The following is a 21292-nucleotide window of genomic DNA, read 5'->3' as shown; positions in this document are numbered from 1 at the left end:
AAATCAATTTGGAGAAAAAAAATCAGCACGTACACGCATGCGCAAACAACTGCCCGCACAAGGCTTCACGGTCATTGTAGTCTCTCTCGGGGTAAACACACGTATAAAGCGGGCGTCTTTTTTTTGTAAAAGCGAAAATCCTCTGGTTAGCGAAAACAGGTACTAATGTAAGTCGTAACAGCGAGTTGTCGTAAATCGAACGTTCGAAAAGCGGGGGCCACCTGTATGTTCAAATTCTTTATAATTCCTAACTTGTTGAAGTAGTGAAATCATTTCAGTTTCACTGTTATTTCTGGCATCACCAAGCCTGAAAGCTTGAAATTGCGGTGAGTAAAGTAGTCCCAAATCTTCTTGCTACTTATTTCTCACCAACTATCAGTGAGAGTGACAAAAATCACTGCATTTTGAACACAGATACACTCAACTGATGCTATTTTAAAAACTAATTGCTCTAAGCATAGTATACAGTTTAACGTCCACGCAAGTCCATGTGATTGACATTAGTTAGAAAGTGTTCAGCATGTCCCCTGTCCCAGTTAAGTGGCATAGTGTCCCAAATAAACAAAGGGAATACCAGCTATTTTCTAGATTCAGTTTTTGTTCCTCAGAGTTGTCCTGATTGACCGATGGCCTAATTCACTGGAATCTACTGTATATCCAATATGAAACATCCTTTAAGATTAAGAACAGAATTATGAAAGTTCATACTTGTGAGAAAGCAAATTTTTATTGCCCCTTGAAGCATTTGGTTCATTTTTTGTCTCTTAGTTTATGGTTCATTGAAATTTTCTATAGTAGTAAAAAAAAGTTCCTTTTACAGGACTCTGAAATGGCCAAATGTGTTTCTCTTTTACCTGGATGGTTTGTCACTATTATCATTTGCCTTATTTCCTGTTCTCCCCTGAACTTGGTACCCATCATTTTTCATTAGCCAAAAAGCAAAAATAAAATTCCAAAGTATATGTAGTAGTATTTTAAATTTAATTTTATGTGTGCTCTGAAGTATTTTAATAGCATTATTGCAAGAGATTGTAATAATACAGAAGTGGTTTATGATCTTAATAGTTCATTCATAACTAAAATGGAGGTGCTATTGATGATTAAGTGACCCCAAATTGCAATTGGAGATTTTCTTAATTCTTCAAAACATTAGAGGGACAGACATCTAATTAAAGAGCAGTATACCTTTTTATTTACTAAAAGTGCAAATGCATACTGTATAAAGCATCATTGTGACCAGCATTGTGTTGTACTGAACTTAATGAAGTAATTGAATTAGTGATTTGTGATTTATGCAAGTCATGTAATAACAGACTTGGTTCATAAGAAGGGCATGCATTTTTTATAATCTTGTGTATATATTTTTAAATATACCCCCTTCTGTAAATATGCCATTGGTAACAGTGGACAAAACTTTTGCAATTGATTGGGATAATTGAATCAAATCCAGCAGAAGAGTGTGCTATCTATAAAAATAAACTACATTCTTTCAAATAATATTTGCTTTTCTTTTGGACCTCAAAGAAATGCAAGCTCTGCTTATAACAGTCAAAAGAAAAGGTAGTTATTACTGCATGTATCTGAAGTGTTTTTTTTCTATGTAGCAGAACGAGATTGTAGAGTTCGACCTATTAGGCAGTGATTTAGACACCCCATTAGATACAGGAAAGATGGATCTGCACAGCTTTGTGCACTATTATGACAGTTCTCGACTACCTCCACGTGCTGTATCCACACCAGGAAGTGGGCTCAGGTTTCACAAATCAGTTCGTGGTGGCATCCGTCAGACTCCAAGCAATGATAGCCATAGAAGTGACCTGCAGGGATTTGTATCTTCTGCAGCAAGTGAAGTCAGAATGCAAAAGGTCCAGGTCTGTGCTAGTGAGAAAGGATTACTGCAAATATTGCAGCAAGAATTGTACAGTGGATTCCTGTTGTCATTTTTTTGAGGAAAAATTAGTTGATATATTGTCACTTATGTACAATGTATTTATGTCTGATCATTTTTTCATTCAAATTGAGATGCAATGGTCTTGCTTTCCCCAGATGGAGTGCAAAGGGGACAATGTTATAAATTTTGAGGGATTTGCAAGCTAGTATGACAAAAACAAAACTGCAACATAACCTGAACAATTAAATTCAGAAAACTGACAAAAAGACAGTAAGAGGAGTCCACTGTTCTTTTGTTTGCATTTATGTTTGACATTTTTGCAGAAGGTGGATAAGATATTTTGGATTCTGAATTGTAGTCTTTGTATATGCATAAGTAATAGAGTAGAATTTTAATTTGGTTTTAATCTTCTGAGCCAGTACTTTGCAGTTGTAAAAGTTAATAGATGAAAATAGCAACACCTCATTTTCCGTCTAGGTAGCCTCCAACCTGATGGCATGAACATCAATTTCTCCTTCTGGTAATATTTTTCCCTTTCACTTCCCTCTTTTTCTATTCCCCACTCTGGCCTCTTACTCTTCTCCTCACATGCCTATTTCCTTCCTCTGGTGCCCCTCCTTTCTCCCCAGTCCACTCTCCTATCAGATTCCTCCTTCTCCAGCCTTTTACCTTTCCCACCCACCTAGTTTCACCTATCACTGAGCTAGTCTTCTTTCCCCTTTCCCCACCTTTTTATTTCTGGCATCTTTCCTTTCCTTTCCAGTTGTGAAGAAGGGTCTCAGCCCAAAACTTTGGCTGTTCATTCATTTCCATCTGCTGAGTTCCTCCAGCACTTTGTATGTGTTGCAGCAGATGAATGTATTGAGCAGCAATTATCAAACATGGTTTAATTGGACAAATAACAGATGTATTTGCAAAATGTAATTTAAAAATGTTGGTAGTAGCAAGTAGCATCTTAAATATTGCTATTTTTCAAGTATTGCCATATTTCTACTTCTGAAATGTGGAAAATACATGAAAGACGTAACAGATTTGTATAACATAGTAGTTGAATGTTTGCACAAAAGGAACTATCAAAAATTTTTCCTATTTGATATTAATTGAGAGGGCAAATGTACTGTGATTATTTGAGGGATTCTTTTTGAAGAGTTAATACAAGCTAAAATTCAAAATTTCGAGTATCACACTTTATATTAATCTAGTTTGTTTTTGTAACTGATTTTATAAATATAGCATGCAGATTTTGTGTATTTTATGCCACTGTTCTGTAAAATTAATTTTCATATGTCTAAGTAATGATTCTATCTGAAAATCTTCACAGAATGATCTAGAAATAAATAAATCTGCTGCAGTAACGAATGCTCCTAAATCAGAAGGTCCGGCAATACCAAAATCAGCCAGTACTTCAATGGATGACACAGAAGTGAAAAAATTAATGGAGGAATGCAAGAGGCTTCAAGCTGAATTGGTGAAAATAACAGATGAGAATCTACAGTTAAAAGTAAGCCATTATGAATTGATACAAAAAAAGCCTTGGAATATATAAGGCATTCATTCCTGAAGGTGATAAATTGGAGAGTAATACTCTTAATACTAAGTGATTAGTGGCAGATTCTGGAACTTTGCAAGTAAAAGATGCAATAAATGAGAGGATATAAGGTTTGTATCTCAAACAGATTTTGAGATGGGGGAGGGAAGAAACTGAGAATGAGCTAGTACTCCATTTTAAGTTGACTAGGGAATAGGCTCCCAGCTCTGCATATAACTCCCCATGATCAAACTAGTATAATTGGGAGCTTTAGTATTATGCTCATGACTGCCTGACTCAAGAGTACGTTTTACAATATTTTTAAGAACAATTTCAATTCTTGCATTTGCGAGGGGTTAACAATTTGTATTCAATCTTGCATTCTGCTGACAAACACTTTAAAATTATGAAAATTTATGTCATATAACTTAAAATGGCTAACATTCCTTTATGATAAAATTATTAGTATGAACAGTTTGATTGTTTGCCTCTTCAATTAGCATCAACTCTGTCAACAAGATAAAAATCCTATGGTGTTACAGGTAAGATACTGGCATGGATAGAGGAATGGCTGACAGGCAGGAGGCAGCAAGTGGGAATAAAGGGGGCTTTTTCTGGTTGGCTGCCAGTGACTAGTGGTGTTCCTCAGGTCAGTATTGGGACTGCTATTTTTCACATTGTCAGTGATTTGGATAATGGATTTTATGGCTTTGTGGCAAAGTTTGGATGATACGAAGATGGGTGGAGGGTTAGGTAGTGCTGAGGAAGCAATATGATTGCAGCAAGACCTGGACGAACTGGAAGAATGGGCAAAAGAGTGGTGGATGGAATACAATGTTGGGAAATGTGCAAGAATGCATTTTGGTAAAAGGAACGATAGTGCGGACTATTATCTAAACGGGGAGAAGGTTCAAACATCAGAGGTGTAGAGGAACTGGGAGCCCTCATTCAGGACACCCAAAAGGTTAATTCACAGGATGAGTTTATGGTAAAGAAAACAAATGCAATGTTGGTATTTGTTTCAAGCGGAATAGAATGTAAAAGCAATGGGATAACACTGAGCCTTTATTAAACGCTAGTCAGGCCACACGGAGTATTGTCAACAGTTTTGGGCCCCATATTGCAGAAGGGATGTGTTGTCGTTGGAGAGAGTCCAGAGGAGGTGCACGAGGATGATTCCGGAAATGAAGGGATTAACATGAGGAACTTTTAGCAGATTTGGGCATGTACTTACTGGAATGTAGAAGAATGCGGGGAGGATCTCATTGAAACCTACTGAATGTTGAAAGGACTAGATAGGGTGGCTGTGGAGAGGATGTTTCCTATGGTGGGGGTATCCAGAACTAGAGGGCACAGACTCAAATTTGAGGGGTGACCTTTTAAAACAGAGGTAAAGAGGAATTTTTTTCTTAGCCAGAGAATAGTGAATTTCTGGAATGCTTTACCACAGATCACGGTGGAGGCCAAATCCGTACGTATATTTAAGGTGGAAGTTGATAGTTTCCTGCTCAGTCAGGGCATCAAAGGATATGGCAAGAAGGCAGGTGTATGGAGTTGAATGGGATCTGGGATCAACCGTGATGGATTGGTGGAGCAGACTTGATGGGCTGATCAGCCTAATTCTGCTCCTGTCTTATGGCCTCATGGCCCATCAGGATTTTGTATGTTTCAAACCTCCCTCATTCTTATAAAAAGAACATAGATTTAAACTGTTAGCCTCAATCTCATTTGAACTGCCTCCAATACTACAATATTTTTCTGGGGAAGGGGACTAAAGTAATATGCTTCAATCGTAGCAACACTTTCCTATTTTTAAATTCCAGACTTTTTGCAATAAAGCTTAAAGCTTTCTTTCAGCCACAAAGTTTGTGCAAACAATCTAACAAAATGCACATGTGGAAGTCACTGTTTTATTTACTATCTTTTCATTATCCATTCACAGTTTAATACTTAAATAAAATGATAACACTTTCATATTAATTTGGAATTGCGACTTTTATTTTGAAATGCTACCTTGCATGGGAATTGTAACCTTTCTACTCTTTATAGGAGTTCAAAATAATACCTTCAACTTTCAGCTTTCTCTTGTGTCATAATTTTTCTTGTCCCTTGGGACCAAATTGGGTGCATGACTGCACTAGATTCATTTTCAAATCTTCATTTTACCCTTATAATTTAATGCCAAACTGTTTAATTAAAGTTAGTTTTGTATTTTTTTGTACACAGTTGTAAATGAATATTGATATCTGGGGGAAATTGGACAATCTTTAAATGTTTCTGTATAATTAGCTATTCAGTTATTTGAATGTGAAATGTATCAGTTGAAATATTCATGTTAACTACCACTCAGTAAAATATTAAATATTTTTACAGTACTTGTGCAAAAGTTTTATTTAATTAATTTTGTTTTAGTTATATTTTGTCTTGTGAATTAGTATGTCAGTAGAAAAGAGCACATTTTAGATTTCCAAAGTGTAAATTTTCATTTAAATGATAGAGAAATTTTTGCATTTTGTTAAAGGAAGTAGCATATCAAGTCGTAGATCAATTTTCAAATTAAAAACCTCATTACTTTTTAGGTATATAACACTGCGTGATTAAACTAAGGTAACAAAAACAGAATGCTAATGATCAATGAGATAGAGTTCTCTTTCCAATATTTTTATTAATTTACATATAGGAATACAGTACAAGGCAAAAATATATATCAGTATATTATACTAAATTGCATATAAAGACTCCTGACCCTATATTCGTACAGATTAATTAATTTGTAATATTGAATTATAGTAATTTTATTATATAAAAAATCTAACCCACTACCAAGACCGAAGCTGATTAGTAAAGAAAAAAGGGAAAAAAAATTAGTCATCATCTGTGCTTTAACAGCAAATCAAAGGTTTAGAAAATAATTCAAAGGTCCCCACAATGTTTAAAAGTCTTGACTAGATTCAGAGATTGAACATTGAATCTTCTCTAAATTTATTTTAAATTTCCTAAAAGTTCTGATAAGAACCTACTAGATTTATTTTTTACTTTGAAACCTTTTTATAATGGACCTATATCTGATATTTATAATATGTTGTTGGGAATGAGAAGTGTTCCTTTAGATAAAAATAAAAAATCTTTGGGAACAAGATTTACAGACTTCAATTTCTGAGGAAACTTGGAATCAAATTGGTTAACACTTTATCGTTATGTGCCCGGCACTGTCTCCTACAATGACCAATTGTCTCGTTTTTATTTAGATATATCTCCGTATTGTGATAAATATAGTAATGGAGAAGCTTCACTCATTCATATGTTTTGGATGTGTCTGAGACTTGGAAAATATTGGAAAGAATTATTTCAAACTTTCTCGATACCTTTCAAAGTAAACTTTAAGCCTAATCCTTTGACCGTTTTATTTGGTATTGTTGGAGGAAAGGATATTATTTTGGAGTCATCTGATTTGCACATTTTGGCTTTTATTTCTCTTATGGCCAGAAGGACGCTCTTGCTTAAATGGAAAGACGCGGCCCCTCCTGTTCACGCCCAATGGTTATGTGATGTCATGTTTAAATTTAGAGATAATGAGTTGAATGAACTAAACTGATTAACTGCAACTGAAATCGATGTAGAAGGAATCAAACTGGGTGAAGGACAGCTAAACTAAAAGATGAAGGTATGACAGATGTGACAGTTTTAACCTTCAAATCATCAATTTTTACACCATGGCCAGAGTGAACATAGCAACAAGACACAAAGTGGTCATCCTGCATTAGCAAGGTCTCTCCCAAACTGAAATTTTGCAGCAGACTGGTTTCAAGATGTGCTATACAAGCTCTTATGAAGAAGCACAAAGAAACAGGCAAGGTTGAGGACCAAGAATGCAGTGATCAGCCACAGACACTGAGTGCAGCAGGCAAGAGATACATCAAACTGAAGTCTGAATTCAAAGAAGTCCAGCACTGCTATTAGCTCTGAACTCACAAAAACCACTGGAACCCAGTACACCCTTCTACAGTCCAGTGAAGTCTTGACAAAAGTGGTCTTCCTGGAAGAGTTGCTGCCAAAAAGCTATTCCTCCGAAGTAGAAATAAGCCAAGACACTCAACTACGCACAAAAGCACAAGGATTTTGGTGCTGAACAATGGCAGCGTGGTCTAAACTGCTGAGTCAAAATTTTAGTTTTTTTGGCTTAAATAGGAGGCATTTTGTCCATAGAAGAGCCGGAGAGTGCTACATGAGTATCTGCAGCCAACAGTAAAGCACGGTGGAGGTTCACTGCAGGTTTGGGCTGTATTTCTGCAAATGGAGTTTATGATCCTAGATGCTGAGAAGTACAGAACAATGACCCCAACCAAACTCATGGCCAAGGTCTTAAAGAACTTTCTTCAGTGAAAGGAAGAATGAGGAGTTCTGCAACAGATTATGGCCTTCTCAAAGCCCTGATCTCAACATTATCGAGGCTGTCTTGAATTACCTGAAGAGATTGCAGCAATGAGACAGCCAAAGCCTGCAGAAGAACTGTGGCAGGTTCTCTAAGATGCATGGAACAACCTATCAGCTGATTTACTTATAAAACTGTACCACAATATATCTAAGAGAATTGATGCAGTTTTAAAAGACAAAGGATGATCACACCAAATATTGATTTGATTTAGTTTTTGTACTGCACTTTGTAGGAACTTTTTGATATTTATAAATTTTTCAATACACTATTTTTGAAAACGTTCACTTTACAGCAATTTTCTTAAATGTGCCTGAGACTTTTACACACTACTGTATATGCTCTTTAGTGATGTTATACAGCTGATTTGACAGTTGAAGGAGCAAACCATCAATCATTTATGTAGTGAAATGGCACATAATACTATAAGTAAATGTGCCATTGTCTTGCCTGCAATTTCTTTTAAACTATTGTGTGCTTTGTTTAATTGGTAATAATTCAAATCTGATGAATTAATTCCTTTTCACTGATAATATCTCTAATATAAACACCTGCATAAGTATTTTCATATCAGTTATGAAAAATATATCATCCTTAAGTAGACTTTGAACCCAGCTCTTTTTAAACCAAGGGAGAGCACTTCCCATTTTTCATCTGCTTTCTTTTTACATTCTTGTGATTAATTTGTCTAATTGAATGCATTAATTTGAACTTCTAAAAACATCATATTCTAAATTTTGTATGTCTCAATAACTTGCATAACTATTATCATTTTGATATAAATGCCAATTCTTGAAGTACAAGTACTTAATATGGGAGGAAAGGTTTATTTTGTTAGTCTGGCAATTGTTCATGAGATCTATATGCATTGTACAATGGTGCTAGAAAGTTTTTGAACGCTTTTGAATTTTCTGCACAAATATGACCTAAAATGTGATCAGATCTTCATGCAATTCGTAAAACTAGATAAAGAGAATCCAATTAAATAAATAACACAAAAAACTTTGTACTTATTCATTTACCGTAGATTTCGCACTACAGAGCGCACCTGATTAAAAGCCGCTGGCTCTAATTTTAGAAAGAAAATCAATTTTGTACTTGTACAAGCCGCACCGGATTTTAGGCCGCAGGTGTCCCACGTTGTAATATGAGATATTTACACAGAAAGATATTACACGTGAGGATTTTTTAACTTTTAATTAAATCCGTATGGTAACATAAACAAATACATATTGCAAATGCTTTTTTTCGAACCGTGCCTGTAATGCGGCTACTTTTAAATATACATACGTATCAGTAACACACAAATTACGTTGCGTATACTTTTTTACTGAACAACATTCCAATATCTCCTAACGACTGGTAAAAAATATATATACTGCAGCCTACCAGGAAAAGTTATTGATCGCCTTTAACTTAAAAGCAGCGTTCGCTTGGGTCTAATGCCGCTCGCCCCCCACCTTCCCGTTTATCGCAAACCGGTATTTCCCACAAGACGCGGCGAAACTGGATGTGACGTCATAGCATCCCGGGATGTAGTACAGAAAACAAATATACCGGGTACTTAAACACTTCTAACTTTAACTAGAAAATACTAACAAATGAATTACTAAGCGAAAATATTATAAACTAAATAACTGCCATAAAGGCAGCACAATGCTTTTCTTCGAGTGTTTTCCATGTTGATGAGGGTGAGTACAAATGACTGATTTACAATAATTTAATTGTGAAAGTGCGCTTGATTTATCGTACAATTTCATTGGACCTCTGTGAACTACTCATCAATTTTATTGGTCTACTGTTACGAGGCAAAATGTTTTTGGCGGCATGAAAAAAAACCATGTATTAGCCCCACCGTAGTAAAGGCCGCAGTGTTCAAAGCTGTTCAAAATGTGGGAAAAAAGTAGCGGCTTATAATCCGACATCTACGGTATTTATTGAGAGAACTGTTCCAATATTACAGGTCGCCCTTCACTAATCCGGCACCATTGGGACCTGCAGAGTGCCGGATCACATTAAGTAATGTAATGTACCTCATCGTACCTTTAAAATATCATGTAAATCAGTACGTTAGATAATAATGAAACAAATATTAAATGAGTAGCAAGTGAAATTTTAATGAAGTAATATACTGTACAGGCACAGATAAAATAAAGGGTACAGGTAAATGTACAGGAATTCACTTATACAGAACAGTTGAGCACTTCCGCTTCTAAAGTGAGATGTTTAATATACCTTCAGGCAAAGTCACATGTTTGCAGGTGTGCTGTTGTCAGGATCATCAACATCTTCATCTTGAAAAATGAGTGAAGCTTCAGGAACTGGTGCTGAAACTGGCGCAACAGTTTCTTCAAAAACTGTTGATGTTGGTGGCAGCACATCTGGGTGAGCAGAAGCAGAAGTCAGAGAAAGGAGGTTTTCTGTACGCCATATTTCACGCGACTGCCAGGTGGCCGGGGATTCGGCGCTGGGCTCTTCCCTCTTCACTCGCAGTTACTGAGGGAATCCTCATTAGTTTCTTTTCCTCTGCTTAGTAATATGCTTAAATTCAGCGGGTTGCCATGTCTGATCTGAGGTTGTAGGCAGAACAGAATGGAGCGCCGGCTGGGTGATGCAGGAGGGCAGTGCGCGACTGCTGGCAGGCGACCAAGAAGGTGGACCGATGTAGCACGGGCCAGCTCCCCTGCTGCTGGCTGGTGAGACGGGCAGGTGCCGGGTGGCCACGCCTCATGCAAGTGATATTCATAAATGCAAGAAAACAAGCAGGAATTGCCTATCTGTGCTTACAAGAGTGTGCCAACACGTGAACAGATCTAGTGCAACCAAAACAATGTGCAGCAGATTGGTATGGTGGCCCAAGAAATTTGAAATTACAGTTGCGTGGAAAATTGAAGGAACCGGATTACAGGTAGTCAGATTAGTGAAGGTCGACTGCACATGTATTTGTTGGGAAAAAAAATGTAACTTTCAGTAACTGGTGTGTGGTGTGACCCTCCCCAACCCCACTTGTTAAGCAATAACTTCACCAAATGTTTCTGGTTATTGTTTACCAGTCCTGTACATCAGCTTCAAGGAATTTTAGGCCATTCCTCCTTGCAAAACTGCTTCAGCACTGGATGTTGGTGGGCCTCCTTGCATGAACTGCTTGCTTCAAGTCCTTCCACAACATTTCGATAGGATTAAGGTCATCCAAAACGTGAAATTTCTTCTGTTTTACCCATTCTTTGGTAGACTGACTTGTACGTTCAGGGTTGTTGTCTTGCTACATGACCCACTTTCTCTTGAGTTTCACTTCATGGACGGATACCGGGATGTTTTCCTGTAGAATTTGCTGGTACAATCTGCCATCCTTATCCGCAGGGATTGGTTCCGGGACCCCTTGCGGATACCAAAAAACGGGGATGCACAAGTCCCTTATTCAACCTGACTCAATGAGGTGGACCTTGGGACCCAACGGAACCCCAGACCTTATTTGACCTGTTTCAGTGCGGTGGACATTAGGACCTGGCAGTAGAGCTCTGAACCCGCAGTGTCTCTATTCAGGAAGATAATCACGATCACGATTGAAAATAAAGTGGAAATAATAAAGCGATCGGAAAGAGGTGAAATGCCATCGGTCATTGGAAAAGTGTTAGGCTACGTTAGTCAACGATCAGAACAATTTTAAAGGATAAAGTGAGAAAGGCTCTGCCCCGATGAAAACTACAATTATTACTAAACCACGCAGCAGTTTAATTATTGGTTTTTTGGGGTTTGGGGTTTTTGATCCTCTACATCAACCCGGCACGGTGGAGAGCGCACTCGGGAGCAGTCTGTCACTGGATCGAACTCGGGAACTTCCATTCCCGAGCCCGGCGCTGAAACATATGTACTTAAGTGTTTTATATGCATAGAAAGGTAAAATATATACTAAGACAGTAGTTTGACTAACTGACGCTAAATAATACCGGATGTACCTGTTCCGACTTAGTAAGAGAACTTCCGATTTTTTTCGATCCCAAACCACGATAATCCACGCACATCCTCCCGTATACTTTAAATCATCTCTAGATTACTTATAATACGTAATACAATGTAAATGCTATGTAAAATAGTTGTTATACTGCATTGTTTAGGGAATAATGACGAGAAAAAAAGTCTGTACATGCTCAAACAACAAGTGCTGGAAGAGCACTTCTGGGTTTTCACGGTTGGTTGAATTCACACCTGCGGAATTTGCGGATAAGGAGGACCAACTGTACAATTCAGAATTCATGGTTCCATCAATGATGGCAAGCCATCCTGGTCCTGAGGCAGCAAAGCAGGCTCAAACCATGACACTGCCACCACCATGTTTCACAGGTGGGATGTGGTTCTTGTGTTGGAATACAGTGTTTGCTTTTTGCCAAACATAACGCTTCTCATTTAAGCTAAAAAGTTCTATTTTGGACTCATCCATCCACAGAACATTCTTCAAATAGTCTTCTGTCTTATCCATGTGGTCTTTAGCAAACTTTAGACAGGCAGCAATGTTCTTGAAGAGTAGTGGCTTTCTCCTTGCCATGTACACCATTGTTGTTGGGTACTTGCCTGATGATACTCTTGAACATGACATTAGCCAATGCAAGAGCAGTGTGTAGCTCCTTGGATGTTATCCTGGGGTTCTTTGTGACCTCCTGGAATATTACATACCTTGTTCTTGGAATGATTTTTGTTGGTCGAACACTCCTGTAGAGAGTAACAAAGGTATTGAATTTCCTCCATTTGTACACCATCTGTCTGACTGTGGATTGGTAGAGCCCAAACTCTTTAGAAATGGTTTTGTATCCTCTTCCAGCTTGGTGAGCATCAAAAACTTTTTATCTGAGGACCTCAGAAATCTTCTTTGATTGAGGCATGGCACATTTCCAAAACCCTGTGTGGTGAAAATCAGCCTTTGATAGTGAAGGCCCAGGTTTATGATTTTTAAATAGGGCTGGGCCCCCACAGCTGATTGTCATCCCATTGATTGAAACACTTGACTCTTAATTTCCCAATTAAATGAACTGATAATTCTAGAGGTTCACATACTGTTCCCAACAAATTAATGTAATATTGGGTCATTTTATTCAATAAATAAATGAACAAGTATATATTTTTGTGTTACTTATTTAATTGGGTTCTCTTTATCTAGTTTTAGGACTTGCATGAAGATCTGATCATATTTAGGTCATTTTTATACAAAAACAGAGAAAATTCTAAAGGGCTCACAAACTTACTAGCACTATTGCATACATTTTCCATCCTAGGGAATGCTGCCACTCATTTATTTTTCTTACATCAGGTTTTAAATGTTTTAAAGTTTTTTGTTCATTTGATAAATATTTCCTACCCTTGGTGACTTGGATAACATTGTTAATATTACCCTACTTATTGGTTTCTAACAAAGTTTCTTAATTCTGAAGTAGTCAGTTTGAGTTGGATGAAAATTATTTTAAAAAGAGATCATGGTGAGTAAGCTTCTCCTGGAATGGCTGTTAAAAATAAGATGTTGATTTTGGCTCAAATTCATATTTTTCTTGTTGAAATCTGTCAAAAACTTTTTTCAGATTGAATGTACTTAATTTTGCCACATTTTTGGTGTACTTTTGTGCCATATGGAATCGCTATAGCAGAAGACTAAATGGGGATTGTGTTACTTGTTCACACTAAGAAATGTTTAAAGGGTGCCATGGTAGAGTAGTGGTTAGTGTGACGCAGTTACAAAGTTTGGAGTTCAATTCCAATGTCATCTGTAAGGAGTCTGTATGTCCTACCTGTGGAGTGCATGGGTTTTCTTCTGGCGCTCTGGTTTCCTCCCACAGTCCAAAGCCATACCAGTTGTTAGGTTAATTGGTCATTGTAAGTTGTCCTGTTTATAGGCTAGTGTTGAATCGAAAGTTGCTGGGGCAGCACAGCTCTAAGGGTCTACTGCGTACTGTATCTCTAAATGAACAAATGTTTTTTTGTGTATATAGCTATTGAAATACTCTAGGCAATATTGTGACCTGTCTTTGTTTTTTTTGTGAATTATATTGTGTTTTTTTTTGTTTTGTGGCTGCCTGCAAGAAGATGAATCTCAAGGTTGTATATGGTATACATACTTTGATAATAAATGTACTTTGAACTTTGTACACTGGTATTCTGTTTTCTACATTTCTTTCCTGTAGTTCCCAACCTAACCAACCATTTAAGTACAAACCAAAGGAATGAAAATATTTTTTGGAAAGTGTTCAAACAGCCAGAACTGTAGTGTCATAGAGGATTAAGACCACTTAACATTAATCTTCACTAAGCCAGTTTTTTTTGTCCCAAGTTCTAGTCATTTATGTTCAGTGGCTAATGATCACTGAATTGCACTTTGCATTAGTAGGTAAAGAGTGGAAGCAGATCTCCACAATCCCCTCTTCCTCCCCACAACTATTCCCCTGAATTCATTAGCTATTTGCCCTGCATGCCAAGAGTTATTTTTGCACTCTAAAGCCAAGTCACAAATGAGTTTGAGAGAAGCCACTTAAATTCATGCAGAAAAGCCTATGTAACTTCAAATCCACACAGAAATCTACTAGCTCTCTATGCAAGCTCACCAAGAATCCCAGAACTCCAGGCCAAAAAATTAATATATTATTTCTAATTTTGTTAAGTATTCTCTCTTCCCACCCCTGCCCTCTCCCCACCACCCACATGTTAAACCTTGAATCAGTTGAAACCTTGTCTCAATTACTCTATCACTGTCATCTTTAGGATATTGTGCACTTAATCTCTGTAGCATTTCAAAACCATGTATTATTCTACAACTGAAAACACAGATAACTTGTTCTAATTGCCAGAACTGTTCTATAATTGGCCACTAGGTGATGCACAGAACAACCTGTTGATTAGCCTTTACATATGCCTGCAGTTGAACTGTTTTGAGTGAGTTTTGTGTATAAAATCGTAAAAAGGTATGGTGTAGTTTTGAATCTGTGAATTTCCATCATGTATGCTATCTATTTGATATACAGAGCTAATTGAGAATTAGCGGGGAAATTGAATTCTCACTGATCGGACTACGATAATTTTTGAAATTGTGTAATGCAGTGTCTTTCCTTCGTAACTCTACTGTTTGTTCTCTTTAGGATGATGGACTGAGGCTCAGGAAGGCGGTACAGTCAGGCAACCCAGTGTCATCCACATCAAATGTTGCAGTCAGAGACAACGGTTCCACTGCTCTTCCCTCCCTCCTTGTTGTAATTGCAGCCATTTTCATTGGATTCTTTCTAGGGAAGTTCATCTTGTAGAGGAAGCATGCAAGTTAATGGGGCCTGAAATGTTCTGTTGATCTGCCACATTGTTGGCAGTATGGCTCACAGTGACCATGTTCGTGTACAGCATCTTACAGGCCTTGCCTTTAATGATCTCACAGTTAGAACACAAAAAATATTTTCAGTTCTTGGATAATTGGAGTTGTATATTGTCAAAACATCAATAGCAGGTGTCTCAAGGTTTCACATAAAAAATCCTTGGAAAATAATGAGTTGTTCTCTCTGTGGTTTAATAAGAGTTGAATGAAATGTTCAGTGTCTTGTAAATGTTATTTTAATCCTTTTAAATTTTGTTACCTGTTGCTGGATACCTCTTGGAATTTTTCATTTTATAGTCAAGTTGCTCATGCCACTTGTTTGCCAGAAATGAGAGACGTATTGAAAGAAAAAGGTGCCTCCTTGTAAATTATCCCCAATTTCCTTGCTGTTAAAGGCTGATACGTTTATCAATGCAGAGTTTCTCTCTAGTCACGGGGGGGAAAGCCCTGTGAGGCAAATGTTGATTGAAAGCTCTTCATTCTTACCAATCCTGTCCCATGGTATTTAACAAAAATAAAATCTTTAACATGTTAAACTTCGTGTTTTTCCCGTCTCATTTTGAAAATTATACTTTAGTTTTTTGTGGGTGAATATGTGGAAGTTTTGAACTTAGACCATAAGACCATTAGATATAGGAGCAGAAGTAGACCATTCAGCCCATCGAGTCTGCTCTGCCATTCAATCATGGGCTGATCCAATTCGTCCAGTCATCCCCACTTCCCTGCCTTCTCCCCATACCCTTTGATGCCCTGGCTAATCAAGAACCTATCCATGTCTGCCTTAAATACACCCAATGATTTGGCCTCCGCCACTCATGGCAACAAATTCCACAGATTTACCACCCTCTGACTGAAATAATATCTCCGCATCTTTGTTCTAAATGGATGTCCTTCAATCCTGAAGTCATGCCCTCTTGTCCTAGATTCCCCTAGCATGGTGTCTGACCTGTTCAGGCCTTATCAGTTGGAATGTTTCTATGAGATTCCCCCTCATTCTCCTGAACTCCAGGGAATACAGCCCAAGAGCTGCCAGACGTTCCTCACACATTAACCCTTTGATTCCTGGAATCATTCTCGTGAATTTTCTCTGAACCCTCTCCAATGTCAGTATATCCTTTCTAAAATAAGGAGCTGGAAACTGCACACAATACTCCGTGTGGTCTCAAGAGTGAGTGCCTTATAGAGCCTAAACATCACATCCCTGCTCTTATTTTCTATACCTCTAGAAATGAATGCCAACATTGCATTTGCCTTCTTCACCACTGACTCAACCTGGAGGTTAACCTTTAGGGTATCCTGCACAAGGACTCCCAAATCCCTGTGCATCTCTGAGTTTTGAATTCTCTCCCCATCTAAATAATAGTCTGCCCATTTATTTCTTCCATCAAAGTGCATGACTGGACACTTTCCAACATTGTATTTCATTTGCCCATTCCCCTAAGCTAGCTAATTCTCTCTGCAGGCTCTCTGTTTCCTCAACACTACCTGCTCCTCCACCTATCTTTGCATCATCGGCAAATTTAGCCACAAATCCATTAATCCAATAGTCAAAATCATTGACATACATTGTAAAAAGCAGCGGTCCCGACACCGGCCCTAGTGGAACTCCACTGGTAACTGGCAGCCAACTTGATTGATATATGTTGCTGTCTTTCTTCCTTTCTCCATTCCTAAAGCACTTCATGCTCTCTTGGACAAATGGCATCACATGACCATCTGATATGGGATGTACAATTATGGCAGGAGTTAAGTTGCTTTCTGGTTTTCTTCACCTTTTCCATGTTAAGCCTCCGTATTGGTGACACATAAATGTAGTGTATTGGATCATTTTCTGACATCATTCTGAAATATTACTTTCTTTTCAGGTAAGTGTTTGAGAAAATATAGGAGTAGTTTATGATGCACAAGATACTTTTTCTGGAAGCAAAATGAGCTCATACTTTACTAAATTCCCAAGTTTGATGTGTCTGTATTTGTTCCTGTGAACTACAGAATCAGTTTCCTCAAACTAGGAACTCTTCTTGCTGTTGAAATTTGGAATACATTGCCTAAGGGGTGGTGGAGGTGGGTACTCTCATAACAGTTAAATATTTAAATCCACAGTTGAAATGTAATGCCATAGGTGGATATAGACTGACAGCTGAGAAATGAGATTAATAAAGTTAGGTACTTGAAAGTTGGCATAGAGTCAATAGGCTGAAGAAGCTGTTTCCATGCTCTGACTATATGAATCTCGTGTAGACGTTGGGCTAAGAAATGTACGTTTTTACTGAATGGCAGCGTGGCTTTGAGCAGCTATTTGGTGCACCTTGTGTTTATTTGCCTCCTTGATGTTGAAATAGGAGTGTATTTACTGCACTAGTGATCAAAGGTGCTGGGTTAATGGATCAGAAATATGGGTAACATGCCATTACTGCAGCTAGGGGAACTTTAATTAAATAATCTGGATTTAAAATCCCATTTTGCTACTGGAATTAGTGAAGTTACTGGATTGATTGAGAAAAGGAAATTTGGTGTTCTTACCTGGTCTGTTCCACATATGTGCCATATAGATTGTGGGCAATACTATATAAATCATAGCAGCAATGCCCACATCCCCCTTGGAACAATTATGCAGAATGGTAGATGTTGAATGTACTGCCAAGGGGTGGGAGAGCAGATACATAGTTCAAAGTAATTTTATTATCAAAGTACATGTATGTCACTATACAACCCTTGATTTGTTTTCTTGCGGACATAATAAATCCAATAACCATAATCAACTCAATGAAAGACCACACCCTACAAGGCAGACGACTAGTGTGCAAAAGACAATAGACTGAGCAAATACAAAAGAAAAAAAAATAAACAAATATCGAGAGTGTAAGATGAAGAGTCCTTGACTGTGAGTCCATAGGTTGTGGGAACAGTTCAATATCGGGGTAACAGTGAACTTATCCCCTCTGGTTCTAAAGCCTGATGGTTGAGGGGTAAAAACTGTTGCTGAACCTGGATGGTCTGAGTGCTGAGGCTCTTGTACCACCTTCCTGGTGGTAGCAGCAAGACGAGAACATGGCCTGGGCCCCTGTGTGAGGCATTTAGACAAGGACATGAATATGCTGGAAATGGACAGAAGGATCATGTGCAAGCAAATGGGATCAGCTTAATCTAGCATTATTTAAATAATATTTAAAAAAATATTTTTAGCCATGATGTCTATGGTCAAAGTATAATCTGGCAAATATTTTGACCATTGATGTGTCAAAATACTTACTTAAAACTAGTGGCTTAAACTTTTATTAAAAATTTTAAATGAACTTATAGATAGCTAAGGTATAAGAACCACCATATCAAGAAGAACTCAAAATGCTGGAAACATAGCAGGTCAGACAGTATCTGTGGAAAGAAACAGTTAACATTTCAGGTCATTGAAATCTATTATAGGTTTGCTTGCAATTCTTTCCCAATCTTTTTTATTAGGTTTTGAATAGATAAACATAACAATGATAATGATACATAGAGATAAGGGATTACATTAATAACGGTTAACGTATACAGAAACAGACTCTTGAGTAACGTGTTAATCTAAGCCTCCCAATCTCTTAATAACTGAACATGAAAAAGAGTCAAAAAAATTTTGTACAGAAAAAAAAGTCCCCCTAAAAATATAAAAAAAACAAAAGCTGGGCTGTCATGTTTCTTCGGTTAAAATCATTATTTGGCATTAACTCCGCACCTCTATACACGAACAAAAAGCAAACTTTTTGCTTGCAATTGACAGATGGGTTCAAAAAGTGTTTTTTCTTTTTGAATCCATCTGTCAAATTTTCTTCAGTAGAGATGATTTTTTTTGCTGTGTTGTATATTCTAGGCTACCACCACAACTTTATTACTGTTTTTGCATGGCTATATTTTTAATAAGACCCCTTGGTTAAGAACTAGAGTGCTTTTTAAATGGATATGCAATCAAATTTGTTCCTGAAGGTTACACATATATTTTCGTCCAAAGATCTTTATCTACTAAATGGGAGCAGAATTCCTAAATTTTGAAGTTTCACACACTCTGGATGTTTATGCTTGATACAGTCAAAATGGCTGTCTTACCTATACCCAATCTCAGATTAAAAAGGTGAAATACTCATACTCAGGGGTGAGGCCACTTCTTGGGAAGAGACGTTGCATTGCAGTTTTGGGACAAATATTGCCTGTTTTTCTAGATTTCCAATAGCTGTACTGTCTAGCCTTGACTGAAAATAGGCTTCAAAAGAATTAGAACGGTGGAAAATGGTTCACTTTACCACCAGGTGGTGCACAAAGCAAGCTAGTGAAAGTCTTTGCTAGTGTTTGTAATTGGTCTGTTTCAAATGAGCTTTTCATACAAAAATTAAAACGCTAACAACGTTTCAGCTATCTGCATTTCATTGTCCAATGCTATCTGGTTCCGTTAGTTGAAAAACTAAATTCTCACTGCACAATCTTTCCATCATTGAGTAAAGGCATTGAAATTGGTGACTTTCTGGAATAAAATTTAAAAATGATTATGTGATCCTTAAGTATTTCCCATACCATCTACAACTCTGAAATGTATGGATAATTTAATCCATTGCAACATTGGATTGTATCTCAAATTTAAAATTATTTAAATTTACTTCTGGAGTCCTTCGAAATAACCTACATTTAGCAGCCTACAAAAGTCCATTTTGAAAGCTGTTCCAAATAAAGTAAAGGCAAATTGAACTCTATTTGTGACTTGCCTCTCACTGTCGCAACTTCCTTTCATATGCAATAAAAAGCATTCTTGAATGGTGTAGGAGAGGGAAGTCTTACGGCAGTTAGTTTAACCTGTTAAAACTTAAGTGCTTTTTGGACAGGAAATAATCTTTTGCTTTAAAAGTTTCAGCAAATATTGACCTTGTAGATACTATAAAGCTTAGTTTTGTAAATCACTAATTTCCAATAGCAATCAGATGGACTAATTCCCTTGTATGTATTTGAGGTGCTGTTTTTATTTTAAAAGATACTTATAAACCCCAAACCATAAACCTAATTCTAATATTTACATACAAAGACTGTAAAGAGCCTGCTAAATTTCATTTCTAGCATTTTACATTAGATGTTACACCCCAATAGTATTTCATAGATAAGGTAATTCTCAACTAGTACAGCAGCAGATGAAAAATATTACTGTCTGCCTAGCTTGCAATAGATATAAATTACTAGTTTTCATTTAGTTCTATTGGGTACACAGATTGATCAAATATTCTAGTTTACCTTTCAAACAGACTATGCAGCAATCTTAAAATTATTAAATTTGAAGCCAAACTTAGCAAGGCTAAGTAGAAGGAGACTATTTAGTGGATGTCAGCTATTTGCAAATCTGCAACAACTGCATACAAAGTAATTTGAAACATTTGTTTAATCAATGTTGGGCACATATTTCGTGCTACAGATTTTCATTTGTAAGGTTGAGAACATTTCAGAGGAACAGCAATTGAAATCAATTTGCATGAACTGGTGTAAATTTTGCTTCAAAAATGTTGATCTATTCAGTTAATAATGTGAATAAACACTTCTATGACATTTCTGCGACTTCAGTGCTGGACTGGCAGATTTTTCCCAGACCATTGGACATCATTCCCTATTGATACTCAATTGGACTGGTGTGTGCTTCCTTGACTTGCCCTTCCTCAAGTTCCCAATTTGTCGATTCCTTGTCACCAGCTGAGATTCTAGCAACAACAATTTTGTCATGGTGGCATGTATATTAATGATATTTGAACTGTGCTTAGCCACAGTCATGAGTGCAGAGTAGAGCAGTGCATCAAACATGCATCCTTGACGTGCACCACTGTCGATTGTCAGCAAGAAGGAGGTGTCCACGCTGACTGGCCTCTTAAGGAAGTCGAGGACCAAATTTCAGAAGGAGATACAGAAACCCAGGTTTTGAAGCTTTTTGAATAGTACCGAGGGGATGATGGCATTGAACACTGAGGTGTAATCAATAAACAGCAGTCTGACATTGGTATTGCTGTTATTCAAGTAATCTAAGGTCCGGTGGAGAGCCAATGAGATTGCATCTGCTGGAGACCTATTTTGGTAGTTGGCAGAATGCTGCGGGTCCAG

At 37.4% G+C, this 21292-nt stretch overlaps 1 protein-coding gene across 1 annotated transcript in view; it reads left to right on the top strand.

The window, feature by feature from the left end:
- vapal (VAMP (vesicle-associated membrane protein)-associated protein A, like) overlaps positions 1-15726 on the top strand; it is an 86227-nt gene extending 70501 nt beyond the window's left edge. Inside the window, exons 5-6 of the mRNA XM_073047222.1 lie at positions 3213-3392; positions 14967-15726. Of these exons, the coding sequence (XP_072903323.1) occupies positions 3213-3392; positions 14967-15128 (342 nt within the window). The 3' untranslated portion in view covers positions 15129-15726. The remainder of the gene's footprint in view (positions 1-3212; positions 3393-14966) is intronic.
- Positions 15727-21292: the final 5566 nt, after the last annotated feature.

This window comes from Hemitrygon akajei, chromosome 1 (assembly GCF_048418815.1).
Source record: "Hemitrygon akajei chromosome 1, sHemAka1.3, whole genome shotgun sequence".
NCBI classification, from domain to species: Eukaryota; Metazoa; Chordata; class Chondrichthyes; order Myliobatiformes; family Dasyatidae; genus Hemitrygon; species Hemitrygon akajei.
Note: the sequence above shows the minus strand (reverse complement) of the source record. Positions and strands in the feature narration are given on the sequence as shown.